The sequence below is a fragment of the Pezoporus occidentalis genome, unplaced genomic scaffold, assembly GCF_034315485.1.
Source record: "Pezoporus occidentalis ecotype Australia unplaced genomic scaffold, CSIRO_AGI_Poc_V1 ctg18, whole genome shotgun sequence".
Lineage (NCBI taxonomy): Eukaryota > Metazoa > Chordata > Aves > Psittaciformes > Psittacidae > Pezoporus > Pezoporus occidentalis.
Genome location: NW_026913640.1, coordinates 10,673,837 through 10,689,949, shown reverse-complemented (window position 1 = coordinate 10,689,949; position 16,113 = coordinate 10,673,837). Strand labels below are relative to the sequence as shown.

The 16,113-nt window shown below is 43.8% G+C and overlaps 1 protein-coding gene and 1 long non-coding RNA gene across 2 annotated transcripts in view; one reads left to right on the top strand and one right to left on the bottom strand.

Annotated features, from left to right (window-relative positions):
* Nucleotides 1-11,594, bottom strand: part of GUCY1A2 (guanylate cyclase 1 soluble subunit alpha 2) — a 147,070-nt gene extending 135,476 nt beyond the window's left edge. Inside the window, exon 1 of the mRNA XM_062615353.1 lies at nucleotides 11,180-11,594. Coding sequence (XP_062471337.1) covers nucleotides 11,180-11,452 — 273 coding nt within the window. The 5' untranslated portion in view covers nucleotides 11,453-11,594. The remainder of the gene's footprint in view (nucleotides 1-11,179) is intronic.
* The window catches only part of LOC134161970 (uncharacterized), a 182,197-nt gene extending 167,096 nt beyond the window's left edge, over nucleotides 1-15,101 (top strand). The window contains exon 2 of the long non-coding RNA XR_009964153.1: nucleotides 14,909-15,101. This is a non-coding gene — a long non-coding RNA (uncharacterized LOC134161970). The remainder of the gene's footprint in view (nucleotides 1-14,908) is intronic.
* The last annotated feature ends 1,012 nt before the right edge of the window (nucleotides 15,102-16,113 follow it).

Genomic DNA, 16,113 nt, shown 5'->3' with positions numbered 1-16,113 from the left:
ATGACCACTTCCAGTGAAAGACTTAATATAAATAGAAAATAACAACTGTTGCCTAAACCAGTAAATGTTACCAACTCATTTTGATTATAATGATTTACTAATATTTGGTATGCATTACAAAAGGAATAGTCACATCAGCTCAATGTTTCTAAGGGCAAATCAAATTGTGACATGCCAACATCTTCATCGCTGACATGGACAGTGGGATTGAGTGCGCCCTCAGCAAGTTTGCAGATGACACCAAGCTGTGTGGTTTGGTTGATACACTGGAGGGAAGGAATGCCATCCAGAGGGACCTTGACACGCTTGTGAGGTGGGCTGATGCCAACCTCATGAAGTTTAACCATGCCAAGTGCAAGGTCCTACACCTGGGTCGGAGCAATCCCAGGCACAGCTCCAGCTTGGGCAGAGAAGAGATTCAGAGCAGCCCTGCGGAGAAGGACTTGGGGGTGTTGGTTGATGAGAAAATGAACATGAGCCAGCTTCAGTGTGCGCTCACAGCCCAGAAAGCCAACCGTATCCTGGGCTGCATCAAAAGGAGCGCGACCAGCAGGTCGAAGGAGGTGATCCTGCCCCTTTACTCTGCTCTTGTGAGACCTCACCTGGAGTATTGTGTGCAGTTCTGGTGTCCTCAACATCAAAAGGACATGGAACTGTTGGAACAAGTCCAGAGGAGGGGCACAAGGATGATCAGGGGACTGGAGCACCTCCTGTATGAAGACAGGCTGAGAAAGTTGGGGCTGTTCAGCCTGGAGAAGAGAAGGCTGCTTGGAGACCTCATAGCAGCCTTCCAGTATCTGAAGGGCCTATAGGGATGCTGGGGAGGGACTCTTCATTAGGGACTGTAGTGATAGGACAAGGGGTAACGGGTTAAAACTTAAACAGGGGAAGTTTAGATTGGATATAAGGAGGAAATTCTTTCCTGTTAGGGTGGTGAGGCCCTGGAATGGGCTGCCCAGGGAGGTTGTGAATGCTCCATCCCTGGCACTGTTCAAGACCAGGTTGGACAGAGCTTTGGGTGACATGGTTTAGTGTGAGGTGTCCCTGCCCATGGCAGGGGGGTTAGAACTAGATGATCTTAAGGTCCTTTCCAACCCTAATTATTCTATGATTCTATGAATATTGCTATAGTTAACTGTAAATTAATCCAAGAATTGCTACATCAAATCATATCCAAACTCTGTTTGCAATGATGGTATACAAGGTAGAAGGGAACACTGGAGATATTCAGACTGATCTCTTGCATGGCAGAGGCCATAGGACTTCCCTGAATTAATTCAGAAGCCAGACATTATGCCATGGCTAATCCTAATGTGTCATAATAAATAGTAACACATCACCAAATCAATGAATCATACAGGTTTGATGGAACTTCTGGAGGTCTTTCCTGTGCAATGCAACTCTGCACCTCTGTGAAAAGTCTGGATCCATCTTCTCTACACACCCTGATTAGGTGGGTGTAGATTACATTAAGATACCCCCAAAACTGTATTTTCTTAAAAGCTGAACAGACACAGCACCCCCAGCCTCTCCTCAGATGTCAGGTGCTCCATCCCCTGACCATCCTGGCCATCTTCTGCTGGCACCCGTTAACAATCCCTGAGGCATATGCAGAGGTAACTAGTTGCTAATTCAAACTTTGTGACTCTGATGGCCACCTTTTGAGCCATCAGGTCTAGTCAATATTCTACACACATCACCCCCTTAAGCAGGCCATATCTCACGAATCTGGCTCTAATGACACTATGGGCGACCATGACAGACTTTTCTAGAGTCATGGTAGACAACATCCCTCCATCCACTGAGACAGTTATCTCAAGGTCTCCCCTGGCTGTATCACTGGTGCCCATAATGCATGAGCAGCAGGGGTCATAGTCCAAGAGACAAACAAGCTTTGGCAGCTTCTTCGCAACGCAATGTCTGAGCTCTTGGCAAGCAACAAACCTCCTGAGGCAGCAAGTCAGGCTGGTGAATGAGTGCCTCTGTCTCTTTAGGAGAAAGCTTCTGCTACCTATCACCCTCCTTTTCTTGAAGCCTCTAAGGGTTGAGGCTTAGATGGCTCTGATGCCTCATCGCAAGGGAGGTCACTTCTCCCACTTATTTCCAGGGCAGTGTAACTGGTGAACCACTGGTGGAAAAGGGGCCTTAGTTGTGTTGTCAGAAGTAACGAACTTCCAGCCTTCTCCATCTCAGAAGTTTATACCCTTCACCCTCAAGGGTTATCTCTATTTTTCCCTCCTTCCTTTCAACATGGGGCTCAGGTTCTTGGTTGTGTCTCTGGAAAGACCTGTCCACCCTCCCTGATGTGTACAACCTGCTCACCGTCTACCACAGCTCTTTCACGTGGCACCTCAATGCTGTAAGCAGAGTACGCTGTTGTTGCACACCAGCAGGCAGCATCCCTGACCGTCACAGCCCTGCCATGGCAGTGACTGTTATTCCACCAGCCACTGCTGTTTGCAGGATGCACTCATGGAGAAATCTGCCCTTTTTGTTAGACCTCACTCTGTTCTCCAGTAGTGTGAAACTGGTTTCGAGACCTGAAGCTAGAGGAATAATAGCTCTTCAAAAGCACTTTTATGACTAATTGGAGAAAATCTTTATGAAGATACTTGTCTAAATGAACTAAAAATATTCTTTCTTTTTTTTTTTTTATTCAGACAACTTCCTTTGAAAATGGATTCCAGTTTAAACACTGTGTACAATTTTGGGGATTTTGGGGGATTTGGCTTTGGTTTTTTCTTTAAGTTTAATTTTCCCAACTTTTAACTTCATTGCTGCCAGTTTTAGAGACAAAGAGACGGGGACTTCCACTTTAATTGTGTCCTTTGTTGTAAATGTCTTTCCTAAAGCAATCTAAAGTAAGCTTTCCAATCTTCTCAAAGGACAGAGATTTAAGCCGATTCCCTAGCCATTCTCTGTTGTTTCTGGAATGTCTTTCATTTGATGGCAACTCCTTCAGAAATAAATGGTAGGGCTCATCTGCCCAACTGTAGGCACCCAAAGTGATTCATTTCATACTATGGTTGATATCTAACACATGTCTGAAGACTCAGTCTTTAGAAATACCCATTTCTTTCTTTTGTCTAGAAAATATGTTGAGTGATTGCTTTAGACTTAGACATCTTTTAAATATTTAAGTAAAGACAGACAAAACCCACCCAGAGGTGACAGACCAGCACACAGTGTCCTAGATGACTCAGTCTAAATTTGCATAAATGCAGTTCCAAATATTCCATCCCATTCCTTCTGCATCCTAAGATAACCAAATAGAATTAGAAAACAAGGGGACTATACAGAACAGGAAGGTCTGAGCCAAGAGAGCAGCCAGGTACATAGACAGCTTCTCCTTAACCCTAACAAGGCTTCAAAGACCTTCAAGGAAAGCTAAGTGGCTCCTAGCTGAGCCTCAGAAGTGCTTCAGCAGCCAGGCTCATGAAAAATCGAATGCTTAAAATGTTAAACATGGAAGTCGAAGCACTGAAGAGCGTAATAGGCTCAGCAAGAAACCACTTTGCTTCTGTCACAGTTTCTTTGCAGAAGTCTGTTGGGTCAGGGGGCTCCTCCAGACTCTTGTGCCCTGGGGAGCAGCAAAGTCCTTCCTAGAAGAACCCACACTTCTGCATATGGCAGGCACACATTACCACAGACCTCAGCCATATCAGCACTTTGATGCTGAAAGTTTTACATGTTTCAAACCTGTAGTGTTCAATCACTAACTCGGCAGATGTGCAAGACTTTAATTGCCAGCTTCACTGCTGGTGATCATTCACTAATGAATAACATTATTTTTTCCATATTGCAGAAACAATTTTAGTCAAGTCTTTCTGCACGGGTGATTACAGATCTCTAAGCACACATGAGTAGGTGTGCACCTGGCTCATCCAGAAGAGATAACTGGCAAAAATAGTCATTTTCACATCCAGTCTGAGGTTTTTTAATATTTACCCCATGATCATGAAAGCAGTGGAAAACTGTTCTTCCCCTGTCCTTCTGGTCACCAAAATAATGGTGTTAATGGCTGTAAACAAAGGATCCAGCTGAAGGTAAAGAGTTATCACATTCCCAAATGCCAGGAGTGGGGAGATAAGCACTGAAATTGATACAACTAGGGAAAAGAAGAACTGAAAAGAAAAGAAGGCTCCTTTGGCATCTGAGAATTTTCTGATGATGGAGAAAGAAAGAAGGCTACCTAGCAGATCCTTGCAGACCCTGCACAACCAGGATCCTTCCCTGTGCCCCTCCCAATAGCTGAAGAATGGTATGAAAAGGCACAGACATAAATCAGAAATGCAGAAGCAGATCCCCAAAATAATAAAATGAAAATTACAAAAATCTTTTAAAAAAACTATTTTGGGGTTTAATAGTGCTTTTGATAATATCAGGAAAATAAATGTTTTTTACTCTCTAGTTTCTGAACCTTTAGGGTGCAGTCCTTCTTTTCTCTGTAACTGTATAAGCTAAAAATGTATTTTTCTTCATATAAACCAGCTTCCTGATTCCAGAAGTTTGTGCTTTAGACAAAACCACCAACTGCTTGCAGACCATGACTAGTGCCAGATTTGGGTGAGATGCAGAAGACGCAGAATCCCCAGGAGGGGACTGTCTGGGGATCCAGAGCAGGATGCCTGACAGCTGGAGGCAAAACAGGCTGCCTTGCAACAGCTCACAATGATCCAGACAGGTCCAGGCAAGGGTTTAGTACCTGAGCTCAGCACCACCTAAACCTGAAACCGTTTTGCTCCTCAGTTTAAGTAAACTGGGGTACTCCTCAGAGTATATACTTGTGCACATCACAGAAAATGCCTTAATTTATTAAATAACATTAAAACTAAGAATTTTATCCCATATTATTTTATGGCTAGAACAATGCAAACACTGAAGAAATAAAACAGAACTAAATAATAATTAGAAATTGTAACTCCTGCATCCCCAGATGCCTTTCAATGAGAAGAATCAGACATTATGGATAGAAATTGACTATTACATCATCTAGTCTAACTCATTGAAAGCAATGGATAAATATCTCAGGGTGCTATCCATTATAATACTGGCTGAGATCACTTTGTTCATCTTTGAATTTCACCATGTCTAAAATGGATAGAAGATATTGTCCGCGCTGCAGAAAGAATCTATTCAGTATGTGAGAATATAATAGATGATCTATTGCTAATGCTACCTGTTCATGTTTTGATGCAACTCACATCTACTACATAAAATCATCGGTGCTGCTATAGCAGACAGATAGGAAATGAAAGGCTTTACACGTCAGTCCTTCACAAGGAATTTATTCTTCTGGGATAGAAAATAACCAATTTTCTCAGTATGACTGAACCTAATTTCATATGCAGAGCTGCAAAGTTGCTTATCCCTTGAGACCTATAGACAAACCACAGATTTTTTAATCTTCATTTTGAAACTTACAGTTTGAGAGTTAGCAAGCAGACATGTCTAGAAAGAATTTGGATATGAAATGGAACAATTTTGTTTACTCAAAGCATTTTATAACAGCCTTTAACATTAGCACAAGAGTTAGAAGGAAAGAGAGGGATTTCCTCTGTGTTAACATTACAGTTTCCCCAGGACTATACTGGACCGCTGCAAAGTGGAAACTGTCTTTGCTCAAGCAGCTGCAAATGAAAGACATTCACCCTGACAGTGATGTAGCCATGACTGCACGCTGCTATTAGGGCATATACTGATGATTATAACATTCCCTCCTACTTTACAACGACTTTCTCTACTGTTTGTTCTAAGCACTAAATGTCAAATAAACTCACCTTAAATAAAATTTCATCAGGGTAAATAAAATGGCTGCAGGCTGTTGGGTGCAGCTTAACTCGTTTGTTTAATATTTCATTTGCTGAGGTTAAATGAGATGTCAAACTACCAAACAAGACAAACAATCAAAGCCCACCATAGTGCTCATACTGATAACATTTTCCAGAATTTTCCTGTTTAAGACACCTTAAACAGCTCTGTTCCAAGGTAGGAAACAGCAGATTGACTGTCTGTGGACTGCTTGTGTGACCTTGTGTATAAATGGTTTTTCTCTCTGTTAAGTTGAAAGATACTCAGCAAAAGTCTGATTTTATTATACTTTATCAGCAAGATAGCCAGAAGTTATTCCTACAATAGTAGAACTGACATATACCTGATGGGTTGATGTGAGTCATAAGGAGCTCAGAATACTTGTGCAAAATGTTTATAAAATCTCATGTAAAATCAGTTTGTTACTTCTCTTGCTAGTGGCAACAATTTGTTATGGCTACTAAAAAGAGTAGCTATCCCTCAAGAGTAAGTGGTAGAGGTTTATGATAGAGCCAAGTCCAATCTGAGCTGCTATATTGCAACTTCTCTGCCAAAACCGCACCAGAGCTCACTGGAAAATTCACTTGCAATTAAACAATTTAAAGTTACAGCAGTCCTGTGACATAAATAATAGCTTACCCGGTAACCTAAGTGACTGTCTTCAGGTTCGCTTTTCTTCCACTGTCAGGGAAAAGGTTGTATTCAATAACACAGTTCTTAAATTCAAACTATTTGGCAGCCAGTAGCAGCTTTGTAAATTAAACAGGGGAAAAAATGTTCTTACTTTGTCTCCAACTGGGCCTTTAAAAAATAGCAGGAATAATTCTGAATGAACAGAAAAGTATATCAGAAGCAATTTTCACTTAATGTTTCTAGTTCAAGTGATGAGCTACATAGGCCATTCAGAAAATCAAACGGAAATGTAAGTCAGTTTAACGCTGTGTGATGTTGTAATTCTCTTTCCAGAATGATCAGTACAGCACTCAGGGGGACACAATCTCCTCTGAATGCATGCCCAGTCACTTGCAGCTCCTTCAGGGTAGTCCATGCCCCTTAGATGGGAGCAGAGTATTTGACTGTTCAAATCAGTGACTTTTTTTTCTTTTTTCCCTAATTTTGATTCTATTTTCAGCCTGGTATTGGATACAAGTCAAGATAGAACTGGAGCAAATGTGAAAATTGCTGCAAGACACTAAAGAATAAAACTGTGGCCATAGATGCCAGGATATCATTCCTATACAGTAGAGCTCTTAAAGGCAGAAAAAAATATGCTGATAAGGAATAGCATATACTGTCATCATCTTTAGTTATAATTAATCAAATTTTCTATCACTGTGGGTGTAAAACTCATCCTTTAAAGTGGAACACAACAACAAAGCTGGAATTAAAAGAAAAATTTATCATTAAATTTGCTTGTTATGTACATATAATTATTTTAGTATTTATCTCCAAAAACACTAAACCCAGCCCAGTGAGAAGAGCACCTGTTTATTTTGACAGCAGCAGGATCTAGCTCCAGATTTATTTGATTGAGAACATAACCAAAGACTCTTTGATGGTCTTTCAGATGAAGGAGGACAGAAGGGACATCTGTGCCCAATCAGGAACATGATTTAGGAACATGCTAGAGTGGATAGGAGCTGCCTATGCACTTACAGGCTCAGCTTTGTGGGAACATCACAGGGATGAAGGGCTGTGAGAAGGCAGAGCCAGACATGAGCAATAAGCATGGAGCACCATTGTCTGTGATCTTGTGAGCTAAAGGAGTCACAAGAGCTGAGTGTGTGCAATGCTGGCGTTATGGCACTGAGTAACTAAGTTTGGTGCCACAAAACATTATCTTCACACTCAGATGCCGAGCACACTATGGCTTGGCACAGTGTCCCTGACCCTTTGGACCGCAGCACCTGGCTATGCCCTGCTCCTGGGAGACCCTCAACCCTCCTGCTACCAGTGCTCCTGCTTATTCAGCAAAATGGTACTTCAGGGGCCAATGGGGCAGCAGCTCAATGTGATGTTAAGCATACACATGGTTAGTTTGTTGAGTGTGGCTGTGACTAAGAGTTGCCTCTCTTCTTGCATCACCACTGCTCTGCCTCCCGGCCCAGCACACCCTGCTTCCCTGACCCTCCCCAGCAAACACAAATGCCAGCAGTAGGGTACATGTGGAAGTCTGCTCACCCTCCTCATCATCACATGCTTTTCCACAAAATATGGGGCTGTTTTGGTCGGAGTTGAGCCCTATAGGAACTAGACTTCTGGTTCTGGCTGTTAAGAAAGAGAAGGGTTGGGCTAAGCAAGCTCCAGATGAACAGTGTCCAACCTTCAATCATTCAGTCACATCAGGGAACATTTACAAACCCACAGGAACATAAAATGACCCTGTGCTGATTGAGGATCAGGGCCTGACATCCTCTAATATAACAACTGCAGGAAAAATCTCTAAAGAGGTATTTAAGAGAAAAGCTGGAAAATCATGTGTGCTGGAAAGTGCTAGAAGCTGTTCTCTGCAAGTAAGCAGAAGGGGTTGGATTCAATGCTGCAACACAGCAAGGTTCACTCTTCAGGTTTTGTCCACAGTTCCAGAAAAAGTAATATTTGTGCAAAATACTCACAAAATGCAGTAACTTCTTTTCACTGTTTTAGTATAAGACACCTCAAATACTGCATTACTGCATATTACTCTACAGAATTACTTTTCATTGATGATCAGTACAGTTGTACTAACTCATGAATTCATCGTGCTGAAGACATTAATATTTTCATACATATTTGTGCACTACCACTCATCAGGCCTAGCCTGCTTGCACAGCTTTCTTGCCATTCTGCCCCATGGATGTCTCTCTTGCTCAGTTCCTTCACACTTTGGGCGCTCCTTCTGCTCAGTTCACAGCTCCCCACATCCCTAGAGCAGCTCTTGGTAGCCCCTGCTACCACCACACTGAAACACCACCAGCCCAGATATCTCTCTGCATGCCACAGGAGTGTTAAACACACACACACAGAAATTTTCCTTGGTGAAAACACACAAAAAGTATTTTCATCAGTATTTCAATCCTAGCTGTTGCTGAAGGAAAGCACAAAATTAAGGCTAAAGAACCTGTAGCATCCTTCAACTTTGAAAGTGTTCAGCACTGGGGTGGGGACAAATTGCTGCTGCATTCCTGCCTGCAGCCATTGCAGGCAATATAGGTAGTATATACCTTCACACACACTCCTGTGTACATATATCATGTCTATATAGTTACTGGAGACCTATATCTATAGCATCATAGAATGAAGATATAATTAGAGTTTTTTTGTTCAGAAGGAACATGTCAATGCAACCTTCAGGCTTGCCTTTCAATTTTACAAATAATGGAAATGAGTCCCATTTGACACTAATTTTATAGGCAAAGTATTATTTTTTTTTATTTCCGATTAAAGTTATTTCTGATTTGTATTAGCAGATATGCAAAAAATATCAAAGCACTAGACATATGGTAACTTGACTTGTTGCAAGAAAGCATCTATTCCGTATCACAGAACAGATTCTTAGTAAAAAAAGGATGCACCAAAATAATAATGCACCTGAGCAGTGATTTATCAGAGTGAAAAATGAAAAGACAGCAGACTGATTCTCTTTGTGTAGCAGGACTGTGACAACATGACTTTTAGACTTAATCACATTAATTTATGCCAAAATGTGTAAGATGAGAGTGAAGCACCAGTTACGATGCCAAGATAAAAAGGGAAATTTTAAGCAATATGTATCACATTAAAATTTAAAAAGAACACAGTTGTTCAGCAATAAGGATTGCTATAATTAGCTTCCAAGGAAACCATGGAAGCTGTTGTTTGGGATATCAAAACCAGGCTGGATGAAATTTTTGCATTCTTAAATGGAATTTCTCTGAGAGCAGGGAAGAAAGAGGACTGTAAGAGCTACCAAAGTTTTCCTTGTCTTTTAATTCAAAGAGCATGCTTATTTTGAAAACACATACAACGATCCATCAAAGCTGGAAAACTGTAATTATCTTTTATAGCAACTTAATACAGGTGGTAACAGTCAAAGCTGAGAAAATACAAATACTGAGGTTATCTAAAAATACTGCACTGAGCTACTTCAGAATAATTCTAATATTTTGGGTAACACATGCTCTAATTATACTGTTGCATTATTATAAAATTAAATAGCTTCTTTTTTCTTTTCTTTTGTACTAAAACAAGACGGGTCACCTGAGATATCATCTATTAATACTAGCATTACAAGACCAGATTCCCAGTGGCGAGGGAAAAAAAAAATGGGAAAGAAAAGTCCTCACTAAAGCTGGACGACCATTAGCTATGTAATGCTCTGCTAACTTCTCCCATTAAGCAGCTTGTCTACTCCTACCCAAACAGGTTAAGAAACACCCCAAAAAAGAGATCCTTAAAACCAAAGCAAAGTGACAGCTGATAGTGAGGAGACTCTTAATTTCCAAAGCTGGACAACACCAGGCAAAAAGATGATCCAATGCCACGATAGCAACTTGTTTACAGATCAAGACTACTTGTTGCCGTTAATGTTTTATACCTAAACACATTAAAATATCTCAGAGACCAAAGAAACATTCAGGTGCAGCTGAAACTTTATGAGGAAAATGTAGTGATGGTCATAGAGGCATTTACAGAGGTGTAGCACAATCATAACAGAAAGGCTGGAGAAGGACCTCCTGTTTTACATTAGTCTACCAGAACTCCTGAGCCACTCATTTCAGTCATAGAGTGATACAAGCGTACATTACGGGTCCTACCCAAATTCACTTCTTTCAGAATGCGCAATGCTTCACTGATCCGCAAATACAGGTGTAGCTACCCAGATAACCGTTAATTAACAGATTTCAAACTACATTGTGGATACACTGATCTCTCAGAATGCCAGCACATCTGGGAGGCACAGAGAAATCTGTTGCTGAAATATTTCTGACCAAAAAGTCGAAACTTTTTTTTTCTCCCCCATTGAATACAGAAAAACCCTCCGAATGCAAGAAGTTGACATCTCCCCTGCGCTGAAGGAAGAACGTGCATGCCATGTATCACAGAGATGTAACTTTTTATACGAAAATGTTGCTAGCGCCAGACAGAGATAAGCACTTCATGATTTTACTGCTGTAATTTAGAAACTCGGCGGAAACCATAAACCCAGCTAAACCGGCAGCGCGCGTATTTGTGCCTCCCGACCCGATTTCCAGCACCGGGCTGCCGAGATCGTCACTCCCGCAGGTTCGCGGGGCCGGCCGGCAGGAGGGCGCGGGCACCGCCGCCTCTGCCCCGACGCACACCGGACCCCCGGAGCTGCCGCCGGCAGCAGGGGGGACCGGGACGGAGCCGGGCGCGAGGCACTCACCGCGGGGGCCGTTAGCCGGCGGATGCTCTCGCCCAGCGAGTCCAGGTTGACCCGCCGCCGGCGAAGAGCGCGGCGAGCCCCGGCGCTGGCCGCGGCGGCGGCGGCGGCGGTGGCGGCGGAGGCGAAGGGAGCGTCGGGGTGGCCGGGGGGGCTGCGGCTGCCGTTCCAGCAGAGGCGGGACAGGGGACACTCGCCCTCCTCCTCAGGGCTGGTCTCCGGGCAGTCCGAGCCCAGCGAGCTGAAGGACTCCGAGGAGATCTTGCGCCGGGACATGGTGCCGCGGGGCGGCGGCGGCGGCGGCGGCTCTGCTCAGCGCGGGGCGGCGGGCAGCCGCGGGGGGCAGCTCCGAGCCCTGCGGCCGCAGGGACGGCCGCCTCGCATGGCCGCGGGTGCCCCTGGGCGGGAGGCACAGCCCGCGCCGGGCCCTGGGAGCAGCGGGTGCTGCGCGGCGCCGCGCCGGGAGGATTTAAAGCGGCGGCGGCGGCTGCTGCCCTCCTCTGCCTCGGCCGCCCGCCCTCGCTTCCCCTCCCCCGGCTCCCTCGCTGCTCCGCGGGAATCACGTGTTGTTCGGAGCCCTTTCCCCCTCCTCCTCCTCCCTCCGCCTGCCCCCGCCCCGCTCGCCGCCTGCCACTCTCAGTCCCGCTCCCCGCGGCCCGCAGCCGCCTCCGGGCCCCGCTCCCCGGCGCCGGGGGGTGGGGGAAGCGGCCCCCGGCAGCACCGCCCGGGAGGGCAGACGGCCGAAGCCGGCTGCGGGGAGGGAGGACAGGGCGCTGCGCTCCCCTCTCTGAGCTTTGGAGCCGAGGGAAGGGGAGCGGGGAAGAAGACAGATATCCCCTCCGGCTCCGCGGGGAGCGGTACTGCCCGCGCAGTGCTGGGGCACCCGGGAGTCCTCGAGGTACGGCCGCCCCGGTTCCGGCTGCGCGCTGCTGCCGCCCGTCCCGCGGGGTGCTGGACAGCTCCCTGCCCCTGACGCCGGGAGAAGCCGGTGCTCGTTTCCCGGGCAGTTGTTGCCGCCAGCGAACTTTCCCGGCTGGCGTTTCGAAGCTTAAGTTTAGGAAAAAAACTGGTTTTAAAAGCTGGGAAGTCATGATGCTGCCATCGGTCTTCAGAGGCAAAAGTTCTTATCTTTGTGAGAGCACTGCTCCCACGAAGTCATGTCCAAGAAAGAAACATGGACATGCGGGTCATGTCCAAAAAGGAAAAGAGAAAACTGATTTCCTTCCGCTGTAGCAGCTTTGTGCTACAGCCGTGCAGAAAGAGAAGGGAGGGGGGTAGAGGACACACAGCAGAAGAGCTTGGGTACAGGATGGCACCCTCGAAAACAATGCAAGGTGTCTCCTTCCCAACTTTCCCTACCAATGGAGGTAATTTAAAGACACCTGGGGAGTTTCATGGCAATAATGGAAACCCCACATCGTCCTTTCTCAGGAGAAAGGCTACCAGGAAATGGGATTATAGCTGTAGTGATTTGTCCTACCTTCAGGGAAGACAGCTTGCCATTACCTTTGTTCAAACGAAACTTATTTTAAAGGGCAAAGATTTTAAGATGACTTACCTATCCCCTGTATTATGACATGTTTTACAACCTTATCCTGTTAAATGTCTGAACAAGAACCCACTGGAGAGACTGGGAAGATTTGCACAGGTAGGAAGAAGCTTTTGAGTGCAGCCCTAGGCAGCCCAAACCACGTGTCTCCTTTCAAGAAGGGGCACAGGTCTGTGGCTAAGCATGCTGGTTTTAACAAGGGCACAACATCCCTTTGCCAGGGTATTGCTTTCAATGTTGCCATCCTTGTTTCTCTTGACTCACCCAGTTTCTATTTATTTTCTTTTTTCTTTTTTTTTTCTTATATAAATATATATGGAATAAGATAAGCAGTGAATCTCCTTTCATCTTGCCATACTTTCTAGGGCTTGAAGCCTTTGGCTTGAAAAAATGAATAACAAAGCCAGAGTGGTCCATACTACTTTCTGTTGCTTTATTAAATATTATGACTGGATACAGAGATTTTCTTTCTGCAGTCCTGGTGATGCCCTCAGCAGCCCCAGGACAGGAACCAGACATGACTTCACCTGAAAGTTAATTCACACATGAGCTTCCAGATCCAATGCCTTCCTCTGTCTTTCCTCTTTTAGGGAATAGTACTCGTCAGTGCCTGAGTGCAGAGAGATGAGACAGTTACTCTGCCTTTTCCTTCTTCCCTCTGAAGAAATCATTTTAACAGTTTCTTTGAGACCTGTGCCATAAGCCCCTGCCTGCCCTTCAGCCAAGCTCCTGCTATTGAGGAGATTCAGGAATTAAGGGGTCTGGAAGGTGTCCTTTGGTGTTGAACACTTTCCCTAGCACAGGTACTATGTGTTAAGATGTTATCTCTCTTTACATGCTTCAGTTTCCATTAAACTCCCTTCTCATTGATCATATCATACAGTCCTCAGTGAAGCAAACTTCAACTGGTTTCCTCGCTGATGCAGTGACAGTGACAACTGGGTAAGAGCTACATAGCTTAGCATTGAAAATGCAAATACATATTTATAAGTCTAAACTGCTAAACTACCAAAGTGTCAACTGGTTCCATGTGCAGTACTTCAGCTGTAGGGTAAGCAACTCGCCTGTGGGCATATTTGCATTTTATTCAGCACTAGGGAAAAATGGTTTCGAGATGACAAAACTGACACTTTTTAAGTCTTCAGTTTCCTCTTTATCTTAAAGTAGCATTTTCCAATGCAAGTTATCATTAACGTTTGACAGAACTCTTGAGTTACCCTTGCAGCATTAAAAATTCATGCCCCCATGGCCATATTCATTTTATGCCTGTAATGTATACACCTGAAATAGGAAGGGAAGTTCTTTGCCTCAGTGACTGTCTCTCGGGTCAGGATCATTATAACTGAATGCACTCATATAGCAAACTTACTCTTTTCAAGAATGTAAAAGATATTTTTCTTCAGCATGTAGATGCTGAAGTTCACCATGCAGAGTAAAAAGCGCAATTAGAGGTTCAAGTCTTCTATTGCCTCAGCTGAAGAAGCATTTTGAGTAAACCCAGGCACAGTGTCACTATTCACTGGCTATTCTGCTCAGCTACGATCTTTAAAACTTGTGGAAGCCAACCTGATACCTGCCTGATCTGGTTACAAAGATGTCAGTAGTCTGCATACTGCAACTCTGTTTGGGATTCATGATATAGAATACACAGAGTTGGATAAAGGCCTTAGCTGTAAAAGTACCAAACACCTTCACAAGATGTCTTGAGCTAAATAGGAATGGACAACAGAAGATCCAAGATGATGAAGGTCTGGAGGCCAGTCTTGTGAGCCAACAAGTCATTCAGACCCTCGTTAATTTTCTAATTTTGTTCCCCCTGATCTAGATGCAGCCTTGGCTAAAGCTAAATACCATAGAGGGCTGGCTGCTTCATCTGACAGTCAAATGCCTTTGACAGTACATAGACATAGGCAGTTACAGCACATAAGAGAACAAATGTCCTTCTTTCATATATGTCTCATCAGCCCAATTTTTTAGTTGGCACATTACTGGATGAATAGAAGTGTCTGCAAAATGTATAAAGTTCACCAAAACAGTGCCTATGTAACCTTTCAATCGTTACAACAGAATGCAATGTGTGCATGTATATGCATACTTTGAATTTTTTTACGATCTCGCATAATTGCTCTTCTAAGAAAATTATTTTGAAACATGCAGGGGAAGTTTAGATTGGATATAACGAGGAAGTTCTTTACTGTAAGGGTGGTGAGGCACTGGGATGGGTTGCCCAGGGAAGTTGTGAATGCTCCATCCCTGGCGGTGTTCAAGGCTGGGTTGGACAGATCCTTGGGTGGCATGGTTTAGTGTGAGGTGTCCCTGCCCATGGCAGGGGGGTTGGAACTAGATGGTCTTAAGATCCTTTCCAACCCTAACTATTCTAATATTCTATGATTTTATACATTTTTATCTGTTTCCAAAACTTTGTCTTGGCGCTAGTAAGCAAAACTCACAATACTGAGTTCAGACAGAAAATGCATGGTCTTTACTTGCCATTATTATATTATTATGTTATTTTATTTACAAATGCTGTTGTTCTGCAGTTCATAGAGCCTTGGAAGATTAAAATAACAAAAACAACTTCATCATAGTGCACTGCATTGCCCTGTCTGCACATGTTGAGAAAGTGTTTGTCGCAGAGCTGCCCGAAGAAACTATTTGAATTAAACCCTCTTAGGAATTAGTTGCATATATCTCATACATCACAATATATTTGATATTATTTCACCTATTACATGGCATGGCTTTTTTATAATTATCTTTTTATAGTACTGCTGAACCTATAAGTACTTAATTTTCCTTTAATAGAAAAGATTGTTGTCCCGGGATCAATGTCTCCCACAGAGAAAGTAAACATCTGTTTTGCAAAGCATTTCTAAAGCAGCAGGAGACCATTATCCTGTGACAACATTCTATTACGATTACTTTATTGCAGTCAGGCAAAAAGAGTGATGTGTAGTAAATTTATTCTCTTTTCTCATTCTGCCAAACATTCTTGTTCTTTATCCAGTGACTTCCATCTGGAGTATTGTCTGGAAGGATGGCTGGGGCATTCTGCCATTTGTCATTAATGTTTTGTTGAATTATGATTGGCTTAAGGAGCAGATCAATTTTGTGTTTTATCTGCTCAGACATAAAGTTTATGTGCAAGAGGCAGCAGATTCACACTGCCCAACGTTGATGTTCCAGTAATCAGGTGATGTTTGAGTCCATCGCTTTGCACGATGTATTACTGGAGGAGTAATTAATCTGTTTTGCACTGCAAGATATTATCTAATGAAGGCAGCAGAATCTGGGTCTTAATGCTCAAAAAACCTCTTTAATTTGTGACCTCAGCACACTTTTTAAAGTTTGGTTCTTGTGGATGAGAAAAGCAAAGCAGTGGTGACTG